This window comes from Phyllobates terribilis, unplaced genomic scaffold (assembly GCF_046119375.1).
Source record: "Phyllobates terribilis strain yellow unplaced genomic scaffold, ASM4611937v1 Scaffold_2__4_contigs__length_985480577, whole genome shotgun sequence".
Classification (NCBI taxonomy): Eukaryota; Metazoa; Chordata; class Amphibia; order Anura; family Dendrobatidae; genus Phyllobates; species Phyllobates terribilis.
In genome coordinates this window covers 94,381,814-94,398,928 of record NW_027362762.1, presented here as the reverse complement: position 1 = coordinate 94,398,928, position 17,115 = coordinate 94,381,814, and the positions used below count along the sequence as shown (strand labels likewise).

Here is a 17,115-nt window from a genome sequence, read left to right as displayed (position 1 = left end):
CTGACCTACCAGGGAACACCCTTTATGAGTAAGGTGATGAGGGAATTTTGTAAGGTCCTGCAAATCTCCCAATGGAGAACGTCAGTGTACCATCCTCAGACAGATGGCCTCGTGGAGAGGTTCAATAAAACTCTGAAGTGTATGCTGAGGAAGGCCATAGGAGAGGACGGCAGAGACTGGGACTGTCTCCTGCCGTATCTGTTGTTCTTGATCTGAGAGGTTCCACAGGCCTCTACTGGATTCTCGCCGTTTGAACTCCTGTATGGCCGACATCCGCGGGGTCTCCTGGATGTAGCAAAGGAAACCTGGGAAGCAGAGGTCACACCTCACAGGAGCGTCATTGAGCACGTCGCCCTGATGCAAGAGAGGATTGCGAAGGTGATTCCCATCGTAAAAGAACAACTCCTCCATGCACAAGAGGCGCAGGCCAGGGTCTACAACTGGTCAGCCAGAGTGCGGCAGTTCAATCCTGGTGACAGAGTCCTCGTATTGATTCCTACCGTGGAAAGTAAGTTCTTGGCCAAGTGGCAAGGGCTCTATGAAGTGGTGGAAAAGGTTGGTGAAGTGAATTACAAGATCTATCAACCAGGACGATGTAAACCATACCAGATCTACCATGTCAACCTCATCAAGCCGTGGCAAGACAGAGGCTGTTGAAGCTCCGTGCTTACTGGTCAAACCAGAAGGCGAGGTTGGAGGAGTCACAATAACGAAGGCCCAAAAACAGGAGTGTTGGGTGTTGCTGCAGAAGAACAGGGATCGGTTCTCGAAATTGCTGGCATGCACAAGAGTCATAGAACACGAGGTTCTGACGAAGCCACATGTGAGGGTGAAGTTGAAGCCCTATCGGATTCCTGAAGCCCGACGAGAGTTGATCTCCAAAGAAGTGAGTCGTATACTGAAACTCATTGGCTCATTGAGGAATCCAAGAGCGGTTGGTCGAGCCCGATTGTCCTGGTCCCAAAACCCGATGGCAAATGGAGATTCTGTAATGACTATCGGAAGTTAAATGAGGTCTCCAACTTATACGCATATCCCATGCCACATGTCGATGAGCTGATCGAGAGACTTGGGCAAGCAAGGTACATAACCACCTTGGATTTGACAAAGGGATATTGGCAGATGCCCCATGGCACAGGGAGCCAAGAAGACTGCGTTTTCTACGGCGGACGGATGCTTCCAATATGTCCAGATGTCGTTTGATCTGCAGGGGATCCCGGCCACCTTCCACAAAGCCCCATAAGAAATACGCCACAGCATACCTGGACGATATTGTGGTCTTCAGCCCAGACTGGGAAAGTCATCTGGAAAAGGTCCAGGCAGTGTTTGATGCTCTGAGGAAGGCGGGTTTTTCAATAAATCCGAAGAAATGTGCCATGGGGAAAGGAGAAGCCAAATACCTGGGATATGGAGTGGGTAGAGGCAAGATAAAACCCCAAATCAGTAAAGTGGAGGCAATCCAAACTTGGCCGAGACTGCTGTTGAAGAAGCAGGTTAGAGCCTTTCTGGGAATTGTGGGATACTACAGGTGGTTTATTCCTTAAGGAGACAAAATCAGCCATGGCCAAGTGGACTGCAGAGGCGGCCTTTCAAGTGATGAAAGTGGCTGTGTAGGAAACCGGTCCTGGTTGCCCCCGACTTCAGGAAAGAATTTATACTCCAAACAGACGCCTCAAATGTCTGTTTAGGAGCAGTCCTTTCCCAGGAGATACAGGGGAGGAGCACCCTGCTCTGAACCCGAGTAGGAAGCTGTCCTCATGCAAGAAAAATTAATCTGTTGTAGAGAAGTAGTGCTTGGCCATAAAGTGGACAGTGGACACGTTACGGTACTATCTGTTAGGACAAAAATTTAGATTGGTATCCGACCATGCCCCACTCAGATGGATGAGGGGAAAAAAAGCCAGGGTCACCCGCTGGTTTTTAGCCCTACAGGATTTCAACTTCCATGTAGAACATAAGAGCAGGGAAGCTATATGGTAATGCCGCTGCCCTCTTGAGAATCCCGTCTAGTAGTAGAAGGTGCCAAGCCCCATAGCTTTAGGCAGAGGAGGGAAGTATGTAAGGTGGCTAACGGATGCATAGTGGACGGGAGGTATGTATCACAGAGATGGCTGTCCTCTGTGATGCAACCCGGAGTGTTGCTCTAGTGCACGTAAGCACTAAGAGGACTGTTTGGTGCACCTGGGACCGGGTTACTGGTAGCCATGAGAGATGGGCGGGTCTGGCTACCCACATACCTCACCTCTGGGTGTGGTTAACCTATAAAATGGAGGCCGGTGTTTGGCACATAGTCTGTGTTTGGAGGGAGAAGGACTCCTGTGTGTTGTTGTATCCAGATTGAACCAGTGAGCTGAGTGCTATCCAGCCTATGTGCCCACAGGACTGGCTAATCAGAGACTTAGCTTTTTGTGCAAGCAAAACAAAGTAAAGAGTCTTTAAGGCAGTTTGTTTTCCTTTTGCTTTTTGCCGGGTTTATGAAGCAATAAACAGACAGGGATATTTAAAGGAACATGCCTCCTGTTTGCCTCTTGACACACCCAAGTGAGTAGAAACCCCACAATGGGTTGTAGTCTTCTGATAAAAGTTTGCAGTCACTCTACTGCCTGCTCTCACTGATAATGCCAGTGAATCCAGACAGCATGCGATGCGCACACTGTCAGGATTCAGAAGTCTGTAGTCACGCTGTGCGACTACAGCCATCAGAAGAGAAGCCACCTTGATACCCCAGTCTGCTTTAAAAACTTTACTTGGTAGACACCTGGCTGATGCAGTATAACTACCTTGTGTCTTGTCACCATGTTCAGTCTTGCCATGATCTATTGACATGAAAGGCTATTTTAGAACCTCACCTTTATAGAAGAATTTTGCTGTTCCTCATGGTCATTAGCACCTCTCTGGTAAAATTAGTTACTCATACACTGGACTCATCCTACAAAATCCCTGACTTTGTGCTAGTGTACCTAGAAGAATTGATGCGGTCTTAAGCAAAGAACAATCACATCAAATCAAATATTGACTTTAGATTTCTATTTTGCATTTTGTTAATTGATAAAAAATAAACTAATAACATTTCATTTGAAAGCATTCTTACTTTGCAGCATCTTTTCAACACCAGCATTGCACATCCGGCTACCGCACGATCTGGTAACTGCTGACTGGTGAGTATTGGACACCTGGCATCCCCACGAATAAGACGGCGATAACCTGTTCTAATGGGGCTTTTAGATGGGCCAAACAATGGAGACTAGCGTTCTTCAGAATACACGTTCCCAATTATCAGGCCATCTAAACAGCTCGACAATCACCTAACAAGCAAAACACTTTGTCAGGTGTGAGGATTTTAGCTTAAAAAATTATTGCAATCGCCACAGGGTGGCACATGTTAAGGAGCTGAAACTCCTAAACCCTTCATCAAATTTTAATGTGGATACCCTCAAATGAAAGCTGAAAGTCTGAACTTCAACTGCATCTGAATTGTTTTGTTTAAAATTCATTGTGGTAATGTGTAGAACCTAAATTAGAAAAATGCTGTCTCTGTCCAAATATATATGGACCTAACTGTATGGTGCTGAACACAATGATAAATTATAGGCGTACAGAAAGATCATATTAATGATCGTTGTGTGCATATGTAAGTGCTGCTGATTAGCTTGCATTTAGTCTATTGATTGTCATTTAATGGCCTACAAGCGACACTGTTAAGCCTGGCTTCAGGGTATGTCGTCAGCTTTTGATGTTGCAGAATTTCTGTAGCTATTGTGTAAATTAGGCTACTTGCGTTTTTTTGTGGATTAAATGCGTCTCTGCAGTTGAAATGCACTAATAACTCATGTCCGTTTTTTATCTGCAGATTTTCCACACCTAATGCAAGCTTATGGGGAAAATCCAGACAGAAAACTCAGCGTATCCACAAGAGAAATTGACATGTTGCGAATTTGAAGCAGAACGAAAATACGCAGGGTCAAAAACTCACCAAAAGCTCATTGTGAGAACGGAGCCTAAAAATTCCTTCATCAAAAATGCCATAAAAAACTCTTTAAAGTGGTTTAGAGAGTAGATTTCTAAGCCGCTCTGTGAACAGTTAGTAACATTAAAAGAAACTTTCCTAGAGGCAGTATGAAGGCAGCTCATCAAAAAAAAGAGAAAAATATACTGTATGGAATTATAAAGATGATGTGTGATTGGAAAAGAACAAATTCAAGAAAATAAATAAGTAAAAGCAATTTATACATAAAAATACAGTATGAATCAGATACATGTAACACAGCTGAGACGGAGGATGACAACATACAGCAATGTAGGAGGAATTTCAGAACATTGCACCTGGTAATAGAAAAGTCTGCCGTTGTGGATCCCAAAAATGCACCTTGTAATACTGCTCTCACTGTCAGAGGACATTGACTCTGGTGATACATGGTGGATTTGTACAAATGGCGACTTAATACCTGTGGTATTAATACCTTGGATCACCTTCAAGTATCACTGACCAGCAGTGCAGACATAGGACTCATTGCCAAGATCATTAGAACTGGCTTTCTTCTGCTTTGTGGCACATGCACTCTGCTTTGTGGCACCTGCACTCTGCTTTTACCTCCTTATACATAGGCGACTGCTAAGCCTCTTCCTGATCCTCCAATTTCACACGAAGGCAGAGAACAAACCAGGGTGAAAACCCACATGATTCTATTGCTTCTACGTAATTATTACTGAGTAAGGGCGGCCATATGCATGGTTTCGGTGAGAGTGGCTGACAATATAATGTGTATGAGGGGTATTCGGCATGATCTTTTGGTCTCACGGCCAGAGACTTACACGCATTACCCCAATGAGAACACATACAGGCTCTGTCAAGCATGTATTTAGAGGGCAAGGAAGGGCTGTCGGCCGAATAAGTGGTCAGCTATGTGGCCACCTAATATGAGGGTTACCAGCCTGAATAATTATCCCTCTATCCATTGGATAGGTGATAAATGCTAGATGGTGCTGGGACACCCAGCAATCGCCAGAATTGGGAATCCAGGCCTCCCTAATAGCATTTATTACCTTTCCTATGAAACATCTCCCTTAGGTGGGCTTCACATTCACTTGAATCTCTTGATCTGAACTCAACAGCCTCAAAGGGATATATATTATGCCGTTATGTTTCGGGCCAAGAGACAGACGTCCAGTCTGCACTCGGACTGTGAATGTCGGCTGTGTGAAGCCCGGGCTAAGGGAGATAGTCACTAGTTATAATGATCTCATGCCTATGGCTCACAAAAGTCAAAACATGAAAAAAAAAATAAAATTGTGAGGTCAGTGGACAATGGACCGATGGTGAGAATCGTCTTCTTTATCCTGAGCCCAATACTGTACACATTCAGAAGTCCATTCAGTACTAGAATATGTCTGATCCTTTAATACAACTCCTAGCATGGCGTAAGATAATAGGGGTTGTAGTTTTACTTGCACATCATATAGTAGCCTTGGTAAAGATGCGCAGTCCCTACCGCCGCTCCGATCCAGGGTAAGACCTTGCTAATGACCCTTTCAGCAACTTACTACATACCTAATAATACTGGGTCTCTTATTTCTGACTAATGATACTTTGCTGGTGGACATGCAATAAATCCACAATACACACAGATATGTGCAGTGATCATGAAGAATGTGGGGCAAAACGCGCATAGCTTGGTCAGGATGTCCTACGATACGGCTGCGTAATCTCGGCATAACATTTACCCAGCCACGGTCAATTCCTCAAAAATAAGAAATGCAATTATACTGGTGACGATTAACACTCGAACAAAATAATAATAAAAAATCATTAGTTAACATGCTAAAATCCAGCAACGACGAGAAAAGACAAAAAAAAAGGAGCAACGTGCTTATCTCTATTCACCTAACAACCTGGTGGCGTCACCGCCATCTTCATAAAAAAGGTATATAAAAAGCAGTATAAATAAATGCTGCCATATAAAATATTTCCATGGTACCGAAGTAGGTGCAATCGGTTGAAAACCACGCAGTCTTTAGTTGGGATATTTGTGGCCCGTGCTTTTCTCCTTCGTATAGTCTCTGTAGGGGATTGCGGGGAGGGATTTCCTCTGGTTCCAGTAGATCATATACGTCTATCACCATATAAAGTATGCTAGAAAATTATTTGCGGATAAAAATTAAATAAAAATATTGCCATAATTAGAGGTGAAAATAATAAAAGTGAGTCAGTGCACAATGGGCCGATAGTGGAGATCTGCATCTTATCCCGAGTCCACTGTTCACTTTCAGAAGTCCGTTCAATACTAGAAGACGTCTGAAACGCAGAGGATATCCTTTGAAGGAAGCTACTACTCCCAGCATGTTCCAAGATGATAGGAGTTGTAGTTTTACTTGCCCACTTATTTTCAGCAAGTGATACTGCGGAGCCTGGTGATTTTTTTTTTTTTTTTTTTTTTTATCTCAAGCACCTGTATGAAAATCTTGGCAATATTCTTTAAAGTTGCAAACGTCTAAGGAAGTTATTGCAGTCGGATGCAGACTAAAAGGTTAAAACGTAGAAGTAAGAAGTTGCTAGGTAATAAAAGTCAATGAATAAAACTGCTGTTAATGCACTAGGAGGATATTAAGGCAATGGTTGTCCTTTCTTCGGAGACGGTGGCTGTCGTGCAGGGTAACTTTACAGGCTCGAGAATATCTACGATGATCCGGGAATCGTCCTTGGTCGCTCGGTATCGCCGCACCTTCTGTCCTGCACACTGCCTAAGGGAAAAAGGAAAATAATCAATTAATATAGACAATTCTTCAAACAGACACCTGTTTAGAAGTCAAGGGATGAGGCAGGGGTGGCACTCCCAGACTTGTTATACCAAGCTGGCCAACTTCACTTTTTACAACACTGGATATAGCAGATAATCATTTGCCTAATTTTGACCACCACCTTGCGCACTGTCTGAGTCTTTGGGGGGGTCTTGGAGGCACCAGAGCAATACTCGCGCTCCTTCTTGCCAATTCACAGACTTGCGGTTCAAGTGTGGAGAGCCACCAGAAATATGTTTAAATTCAAAAAGTCTTCTTTATGGCATAACAGTGGTCTTCTCGAATTGCTACATTCCCAAGATGTTCAGTTTTGGTCAAACTTAGGGGTCAAGACTCTGGCACATCCAGGGTGTTCATGTTTCCTTGGATCAATGTCATCAGCTCTATCACATCCCCAGACACGCTTTCTTTAGGTATCTGCCCTGAATACCCAGTTCCCAGACATTGCAAACTCTCTCCTATCATCATACCCCATGATTGGGATTCTAAGGAGCCAGATACCCAAGGAGTTGATCTCCTTTTTATACACCCAGTTCCTGAGCAGGAGATGCTCCTCATCAACATTGTTGGTTGAGGACAGTAATACCCTCCCTATCAGAGGAGGATTGGAGCGAGGCTGTGACCTTCCCACAATATGAATATCAAAAGACTGACCGTCACTTCCAAAACAGTAAACTGGTGTGAACAGGTGCTTACTAAGAGTAGCCATCTCCAGACATCTCTAACAAATAAAGTTAAACTCTGTAGCGCTATAGCATGTAAAACATATGACATTTGAATTGCATTACTGCTCTAGAAAATAGGAATAACTGAGAATTCTTAGCGCATAAATTGGCCAATTCATGTGTACCTAGCAGCCACGATGAGGCGATTCTCGTTGCTGGGAACCTACCTAACGTGTATCCTCTCTTAATAATAATAATCATCATTTTTATTTATATAGCGCCAACATATTCCGCAGCACTTTACAATTAAGCGGGGACATGTACAAACAATAAATTCAATACAAGGTGAGACAGTTTAAACAGTTACATTAGGAGTGAGGTCCCTGCTCGCAAGCTTACAATCTACAATCTCTCTTAGGCTGAAGCCTACATCTACAGTTAGGTCCATATATATTTGGACAGAGACAACATTTTTCTAATTTTGGTTCTAGACATTACCACAATGAATTTTAAACAAAACAATTCAGATGCAGTTGAAGTTCAGACTTTCAGCTTTCATTTGAGGGTATCCACATTAAAATTGGATGAAGGGTTTAGGAGTTTCAGCTCCTTAACATGTGCCACCCTGTTTTTAAAGGGACCAAAAGTAATTGGACAGATTAAATCATTGTAAATAAAATGTTCATTTCTAGTACTTGGTTGAAAACCCTTTGTTGGCAATGACTGCCTGAAGTCTTGAACTCATGGACATCACCAGACGCTGTGTTTCCTCCTTTTTGATGCTCTGCCAGGCCTTCACTGCGGTGGTTTTCAGTTGCTGTTTGTTTGTGGGCCTTTCTGTCTGAAGTTTAGTCTTTAACAAGTGAAATGCATGTTCAATTGGGTTGAGATCGGGTGACTGACTTGGCCATTCAAGAATATTCCACTTCTTTGCTTTAATAAACTCCTGGGTTGCTTTGGTTTTATGTTTTGGGTCATTGTCCATCTGTAGTATGAAATGACGACCAATCAGTTTGGCTGCATTTGGCTGGATCTGAGCACACAGTATGGCTCTGAATACATCAGAATTCATTCGGCTGCTTCTGTCCTGTGTTACATCATCAATAAACACTAGTGACCCAGTGCCACTGGCAGCCATGCATGCCCAAGCCATCACACTGCCTCCGCCGTGTTTTACAGATGATGTGGTATGCTTTGGATCATGAGCTGTACCACGCCTTCGCCATACTTTTCTCTTTCCATCATTCTGGTAGAGGTTGATCTTGGTTTCATCTGTCCAAAGAATGTTCTTCCAGAACTGTGCTGGCTTTTTAAGATGTTTTTTAGCAAGGTCCAGTCTAGCCTTTTTATTCTTGATGCTTATGAGTGGCTTGCACCATGCAGTGAACCCTCTGTATTTACTTTCATGCAGTCTTCTCTTTATGGTAGATTTGGATATTGATACGCCTAACTACTGGAGAGTGTTGTTCACTTGGTTGGCTTTTGTGAAGGGGTTTCTCTTCACCATGGAGATTATTCTGTGATCATCCACCACTGTTGTCTTCCGTGGGCGCCCAGGTCTTTTTGCATTGATGAGTTCACCAGTGCTTTCTTTCTTTCTTTCTCAGGATGTACCAAACTGTAGATTTTGCCACTCCTAATATTGTAGCAATTTCTCGGATGGGCTTTTTCTATTTTTGCAGCTTAAGGATGGCTTGTTTCACCTGCATGGAGAGCTCCTTTGACCGCATGTTTACTTCACAGCAAAACCTTCCAAATGCAAGCACCACAGCTCAAATCAACTCCAGGCCTTTTATCTGCTTAATTGAGAATGACATAACGAAGGGATTGCCCACACCTGTCAATGAAATAGCCTTGGAGTCAATTGTCCAATTACTTTTGGTCCCTTTAAAAACAGGGTGGCACATGTTAAGGAGCTGAAACTCCTAAACCCTTCATCCAATTTTAATGTGGATACCCTCAAATGAAAGCTGAAAGTCTGAACTTCAACTGCATCGGAATTGTTTTGTTTAAAATTCATTGTGGTAATGTGTAGAACCTAAATTAGAAAAATGTTGTCTGTGTCCAAATATATATGGACCTAACTGTATATGGGAAGGTAGGATCCTGCTATAATTTAAACCGCCTGAGGCTGAGGGGTGGAGTGCTCAGTCAGAAAGCCGTAATGCAATTCAAATTTCATATATTTCTTGTTTGCATACTAATGAACAAATACTGAACGTGTGAACGTGGCCCATAAACTGCCTGAACTCCAGGCACTCATATGGGCTTGCCAAGACTTGGTCAGAAATGTATGAAGAAGTATTGGGTTTATACAGCTATTCATACTCTGGTTGGAAAAAAAGACCACTCACTGATGGAGTGGATGGCTGTCTGGTGGCCCTCTATATAGGCATATTTAATCATATAGAATAAGATATGTTTTCAGATGGCTGGCCTGTGTAGATAGGTCTCCACTGGGACACATTACGGTTTATGGTTTGCATTTTTCTTCCCTGAAGGCAAATCGCTCTGATATTGCTATAGAGAACTACTCGGATTTGTTTTGATCTACTGTTAAGGCCGACTAATGGATATTTATGTCTTCTCCACAACAATAAATGGATGTTGGTGGAGTACGGGGGGTGAGTAGGGGAAGCGAGGGAACTGTTTTGTTCCAAATTTTGATTTTTGTAATATGATTCTTTTTGGAAATGTTAATAAGTTATTTGATAAAAAAAATAAAAAACAACGAGCCCATGGTTGCATGAAAAAACAAACAAACCCCAAAAAACCCCCACCATAACGCACCTACCAGACTACCACCCTTATTCAGATGCAGGATAATTTTGCATCAAGGCCTGATGTTTTATGAAAGAAACCCAGACAAATAATAGTTTAAGATATTCAGAGTTTAGATCTAGATGCCGGGAAAGCTCTGAATCAGCCAACGGTCGGATCAGACAGGGAAGGGTCAGACGTGCAGCGGCTCCGATATAAACCTATAGATCTAAACCCTGGTCCTGTAGTAAATGTGCTGCTGGCAGTGAAGGTTGGACCTCACCTCACTCCTCGCTCTGATCAGCCTCTGTACTGGAATCAGCTCTCCATTAGGATGGTTACATGGTTCTTCTCTACTGAAATACAAGAAATATCAGGACATAAGTGAGAACCGGTATCTCCCATCACATCTCCCGGCATTCACCATCATTATTTATTATCATAATGCCATGGCACTTTATATGTGAAAGGGGTATACATAGCAAAAACAATTACAATAATTTTGAACAATACAAGTCAGCGACTGGAACAGGAGGAGTGAGGACCCTGCCCGCGAGGGCTCACAGTCTACAAGGGATGGGTGAGGATACAGTAGGTGAGGGTAGAGCTGGTCGTGCAGCGGTATGGTGGAGCGAGGGTTACTGCAGGTTGTAGGCTTGTCTGAAGAGGTGGGTCTTCAGGCTTCTTTTGAAGGTTTCCACGGTCGGCGAGAGTCTGATACGTTGGGGTAGAGAGTTCCAGAGTAGGGGGGAAGCACGGGAGAAATCTTGTATGCGATTGTGGGAGGAGGAGATTAGAGGGGAGTAGAGAAGGAGATCTTGTGAGGATCGGAGGTTGCGTGCAGGTAAGTACCGGGAGACTAGGTCAGAGATGTATGGAGGAGACAGGTTGTGGATGGCTTTATATGTCATGGTTAGGGTTTTGAACTGGAGTCTCTCAGCAATGGGGAGCCAGTGAAGGGATTGACAGAGAGGAGAGGCCGGGGAATAGCGGGGGACAGGTTGATTAGTCGAGCAGCAGAGTTTAGGATGGATTGGAGGGGTGCAAGAGTGTTGGAAGGTAGGCCACAGAGCAGGAGGTTGCAGTAGTCAAGGCGGGAGATGATGAGGGCGTGCAATAGGGTTTTTGCAGATTTGTGGTTGAGGAATGTGCGGATCCGGGAGATATTTCTGAGTTGAAGTTGGCAGGAAGTGGAAAGGGCTTGGATATGTGGTTTGAGTCCAGGGTTACCCTGAGGCAGCAAGCTTGCGGGACTGGGGAGAGTGAGCAGCCATCGATTATGATAGATAGGTCAGATGGGAGGGGGGGGGGTTGAGCAAGATGGTGGAAAGATGATGAATTCAGTTTTATCCATGTTAAGTTTTAGAAATCTAGCAAAGAAGAAGGATGAGATGGCGGACAGACATTGTGGGATTTTGATTAGTAGGGAGGAGATATCGGGTCCAGAGAGGTAGATCTGTGTGTCATCAGCATAGAGGTGGTACTGAAAGCCATGAGACTCTCAGCTGTCAGAGGCCGAAGGTGTAGATGGAGAAGAGAAGGGGTCCTAGAATTGAGCCTTGGGGGACACCGACAGATAGGGGGCGAGATGAGGAGGTGGTTTGTGAGTGGGAGACACTGAATGTCCGGTCTGTTAGGTATGAGGAGATCCAAGACAGGGCCAAGTCTGTGATGCCGAGAGATGAGAGAGTCTGTAGTAAGAAGGAATGGTCCACTGTGTCAAAGGCAGATGACAGGTCCAGAAGGAGGAGGATGGAGTAGTGTTGCTTGGATTTGGCGGTTAGTAGGTCATTGGTGACTTTAGTCAGGGGCAGTTTCAGTGGAGTGATGCGGTCGGAAACCAGATTGTAAGCGGTCAAATAGGGAGCAGGAGGAGAGGTGGCAGGACAGTTCAGAGTGGACATGCTGTTCCAGTAGTTTTGAGGCGCAGGGGAGAAGTGATATGGGGCGATAGCTAGACACAGAGGATGGGTCAAGGGAGGGTTTTATGAAAAGGTTTATACCAAACATATCATTCTCATTGTTTAGTGTAAATATTCAAGGGCACCAAAGCAACAAAAGGAACGAGCAAGGCTGAAGCCGAGTGATGGAGGCTGAAGAGCACTGGGGCCAAAGACTGGGAAGCAAGGCTGTGCTGGGATCTAACACTAGAGGGCAGGAGAGAGTTGGGACCTAATAAAAATCAGTACAATGCTGGGATCTAACACTAGAGGGCAGGAGAGTGCTGGGATCTAACATACAGGGCAGAATCTAACACTAGATGGCAGGAGAGAGCTGGGACCTAATAGAAATCAGTACAATGCTGGGATCTAACACTAGAGGGCAGAGTAGCACTAGGGCATTATAATGGAGGGCAGGAAAGTGCTGGAGAATATTACTAGAGGACTGTGTGTTATTATGTCAGATTTATATTCCTTGAACACAAAAACATTAAGAAAAACGTTCAGTGCCCTCCTTTATTCCTCTGCAGCCCCCCCAACATATATATAGTGTACCTTTCTGTGTGTGATCCTCTCCACTATCCGTCCATTGACTGTCACTTCCAAGTAATCGGTTTTGGGACTCGCTGAGTGGTCTGGCTGGAAATGGTTGACTTGGTCCAGCACTAAAACAGAAAAAAAATTGATCCGATAATAATTAACATCATTTGCTTCAGGCAGAGAGTAGATGATACATCGATGAAGGACTAAATCAGGGTATTCAGACACTTGACATTAATGGCATTTTCACAGGACGTGCCAAAGATATCTGATAGATGCGGGTCCCACCTCTGTGATCACCGGTGCCAGTGAATGCAGAGGTGACCCCATTTAGACGGAGCTCTTTGGATTCAAGTGGTAAGACCCCCAGCGATTGGGAAGTTATCACCTATCCTATGGACAGGAAATAACTTATAAATCTGGTACAAACGCTTTAATTAGAAAGGGGTAATAACAAGGTGGTCACGGTCACTATGTCATATACAGAATAACCTCCCAGATTGTGGAGGTGGGAAATCACAAAGCCAGCAGGGCCAGCCATAGTGTCTCCACAACCAGAACAATGTCATCATTCGCTTCTCCATCAGCTACTAATCACAGCTAATATATATTGGTGTGAACAGAAATAACAATTAGATATACTTACTTTTTGGAAGAGTCGCTCTGGATAGCGGATATATTTTGCTCAGGATCTCCAAGGACAAGGCGAGTTGGGAAAGAGCAGCCGTCTCCCAAGCTGTAAGACAAACAACGCATCGCCTGGAGGTCTTACAAATAATATTCATTTATACATCGTTAAAAATCCTCTGCCTATTTCCGTCATAAGCAACATTTTCTATCAAAGAGAAATAAAGCAGAAAAACAGGATGTGTCCCAATGACAACACTTCCTGGCTCTCGCTCTGAAGAGCACAAGTATAATGTGTAAAGAGCTTGTGGTCACACCTGGGTTTTGGAGCATAAGAGTAAAGTCCCTCCGGGCCGTATATATGGCCCCATAACTATAAATGATGCGTCATAGTCAGATTCTGCATTTGAGTCTGGTGTGAGATAAGAGTTTATACAACGACTTTTTTTTCTTTTATTACTTTGGCTTTTTATGTAGCGTTTACCATGTGACGCTCATCCATCCGCATCTTACTTTACCTTGTGAATTTGGGAAACAGCCAATATCTCTTTTCATCCCCAAAGACTTCTCGAAAATTCTTGCTGAAGCCAAGGGAAAACCCATCTTTTTCAGGACCAGTTCGAAAAGAAGGAGCCCGGAAAGCCTCTATAATAAACAAATTGTTATAAAACTTAGAGCAATAAAAAAAGACATTAAAAAGGGGTATTCCCGTCTCCAAGATCCTATTACAATATGTAGTAGGTATAATAATATTACCAAATACCTCCAATTAGAAATGTAGTATAGTTCTACTGATTCGCTACGTCGCTTACCCCATGTGCAGCGCATTGCAGTAGCTTCGGTAATAATATTTTTTTATTTTTAAAGAGCCAACATATTCCGCAGCACTTTACAATTTTAGAATCCATGGTTACTGTAAGGAGCTGGCCACTTACTAAGACTAATTGGACTTTTTCCAGCACGGAGTACTGGTTCCGTCAATATCGCTGTGTTTTATTAGTGATGTGCTTGATGTTTTATTAATGTTCTACTTGCTCTTCAGTTTATGTACACTAATTTCACTTGTAAAATGTCCAGCATTCCAATAATCTCATTAGTATCTCAGGAGCATCCAGCCATTGTTCTAATCAGCCACTAGGCCCATTGTGTGGAAGATCAACTAAGATCTAGAGGAGCAGTCACCACAGGGGATCTCACATGCAGTCTCACGTGATGGGTTCGGCCTGAGAAAAAATACCTTCACTAATGCACATTTAGCTTCGGGGGGTGGGAAGGGGGCTGACCCCAGGGAAGAAGGACAATAAGACACATGTTTAGTGAAGAAGTTGGTGGAATGATTTCAAAGGGATAGGATCTAGTCTGAGAACCTGGACCATGGAAGGGTCGATTGCATATGGAGTAGAGATCGGCTGCTGACTAGGCTGGATAAATGTGCAACAGTTGTGGAATCTGTCGTCTGGATTTGATAAACTTTCTTAACGGACAGCTGCTACTGGATACCTGTACGTCAATCGTTTTATCTGTCGTCTGGAGGATCGTGGACTGGGACTACAGACTATACTGGCTGGAGATGTGAAATCTATGGGCCAAACAAAAGTTGGGAGACAGTGAGTATCGCCTGATAGAAAGGCAGTGGAACTACTGATCCCGGGAGGGAACTTGAGGACTGAGAGAACTGTATTTTGGCCATTTACCTGGAGTTGTTGTAAAACCTTGATGTAAGGAATATAATATTGTTGCATCTTTAACTCGCCTAGGTGATTATTAAAACCCACAAACGCAGATCTTCACAGTTTTGACCACTCATATAGTGACAGTTAGATAGTTAGTGGTTGAACCATGGATATCTGAGCTACAGCAATGCCCTGCACATGGGGTACAATACTACATTTCAAATAGGACGTATTTGCTATTATTATTATTACTACACCTATTACATATCGGGATAGGATCATGGAGATGGGAATACCCCTTTAAATTAATATTTTCTTAACTATATGTAATCCATCCCCTACAAAGAATAAATTATTTGGTCAATCATCATTATTTTATTTGCCCAGAAGACTCATTTCCTTCTCATATAGCCAGATATACTGCCCCCACTGATGAGCATCCACAAATGAGTGAATGGAAGGGAGTTTGGTTAAAGGGGTTGTCCAGAGGATAAAAAATACTTAAAAAAAACTAATACTTTCAGCAGGCCCTGCTGCTCCAGGTCTAGAGCTTACTCGATCCCTGCTAGTCTCATCTCAACACACAGACGAGGGTCATCACTGTGGTCCGTGACTGGCTGAGCAGACTGCAATTTTCTGGGTGTTGAGACCAGCGGGGATTGGGTAAGTGCCAGAACTGGAGTAGCAAGGACCCAGTTAGGGTGAGTATTCCTTTTCCTTTAAAAGTAATATTTATCCACTCACTAGACAACCTCTTTAGTAATAACTAGAGATGAGCAAACCCGACATTCAAAGTTTGGCGCTCGTACAGGACAGTTAGTGTCTGGTGCTAAACGCCCAAAACGAACTTCTCCCGGAGGAGAGAAAAAGTGATGAGAGAGCGAGAGGGAGAGAAAAAGTGATGAGAGAGCGAGAGGGAGAGAGAAAAAGTGATGAGAGAGAAAAAGTGAGAGAGAGAGAGAGAAAAAAAGTGAGAGAGAAAAAAAGTGAGAGAGAAAAAAAAAGTGAGAGAAAAAAAAAAGAAAAAAGAAAGAGAGAGAGAAAAAAGAAAGAGGGAAAGAAAGAGGGAAAGAAAAAAGGAGAGGGGAAGAGAAAAAAGAGAGGGAAAGAGAAAAAAATGGAAGGAGAAAAAAAGAGGGAAAGAGAGGGAAAGAAAAAAAAGAGGGAAAGAAAAAAAAGAGAGGGAAAGGAAAAAAGAGAGGGAAAGAAAAAAGAGAAAGAGGGAAAGAAAAAAGGGAAAGAAAGAGGGAGAGGGAAAAAAAGAAAGGGAAAAAAGGGAAAGAAAAAAAAGAGGGAAAGAAAAAAAAAAGGGAACGAAAAAAAAAAGAGGGAAAGAAAAAAAAGAGAGGGAAAGAAAAAAAAGAGAGGGAAAGAAAAAAAAGAGAGGGAAAGAAAAAAAGAGAGGGAAAGAAAAAAAGGAGAGAGAGAGGGGAAAGAAAAGAAGAGAGAAGGAAAAAAAAAAAAGAGAGCGAGAGGGAAAGAAAGAAAGGGAAAGTGAGAGTGAGTGAGTAATTTTCCAGCTCAAAAGTTCGGGTCCCCATTGTTTTCAATGGGGTGCCGGGTTCTGGTCCAAGTTCAGGTAAAGTTCTGGTCCTTGGAATAAAGTTTGGGTCGGGTACCAGAACCTGAACTTCCAAGGGTCTGCTCATCCCTAGTGATAACTTTATACCTCGACTGTATATGTGGCGCTGAGGATAAAATGTCTTCTCATGGAAGAACTCTACTTGGACACGTGTGGAGCAGATTACACAACGCACAGGACTAGATTTGGGTGGTCAGGCACCGGCATTGCACCTCTGGAGGACTTGCCCAGAATGGCATTACCTATAGTAGATCTGTTTTTCGCAACAAGCCAGCAGTGATAGCTAAATAACGAAAGTATACTGATGAAGAACATGGCCGACACGAAGAACAGGAAAAGGACGTGGAATTTAGCTCTGGTATCTGCCAGCTCATTCTGCAAAATGGAGAAAGAAAAAGATAACGTGACAACGTACAGTCTGATTAATCTAGTGCATGGGCAAAAACATGAAGAAAATGGAATGTACAGTGCCTACAAGTAGTATTCAACCCCCTGCAGATTTAGCTGGTTGACACATGCGGAATTAACTTGGC

At 43.3% G+C, this 17,115-nt stretch overlaps 1 protein-coding gene across 3 annotated transcripts in view; it reads right to left on the bottom strand.

Annotated features, from left to right (window-relative positions):
- Window positions 1–4,210: 4,210 nt before the first annotated feature.
- ZDHHC20 (zDHHC palmitoyltransferase 20) overlaps window positions 4,211–17,115 on the bottom strand; it is an 80,831-nt gene continuing 67,926 nt past the window's right edge. For 2 of the 3 annotated variants that reach the window (XM_073662283.1, XM_073662293.1), the window contains 6 exons: window positions 16,825–16,957; window positions 13,846–13,972; window positions 13,347–13,436; window positions 12,716–12,825; window positions 10,504–10,576; window positions 4,211–6,738 (listed from right to left, as the gene is read on the bottom strand). In XM_073662283.1, the coding sequence (XP_073518384.1) occupies window positions 10,539–10,576; window positions 12,716–12,825; window positions 13,347–13,436; window positions 13,846–13,972; window positions 16,825–16,957 (498 nt within the window). In that variant the 3' untranslated portion in view covers window positions 4,211–6,738; window positions 10,504–10,538. The remainder of the gene's footprint in view (window positions 6,739–10,503; window positions 10,577–12,715; window positions 12,826–13,346; window positions 13,437–13,845; window positions 13,973–16,824; window positions 16,958–17,115) is intronic. The other variant, XM_073662287.1, reaches the window with a different exon arrangement.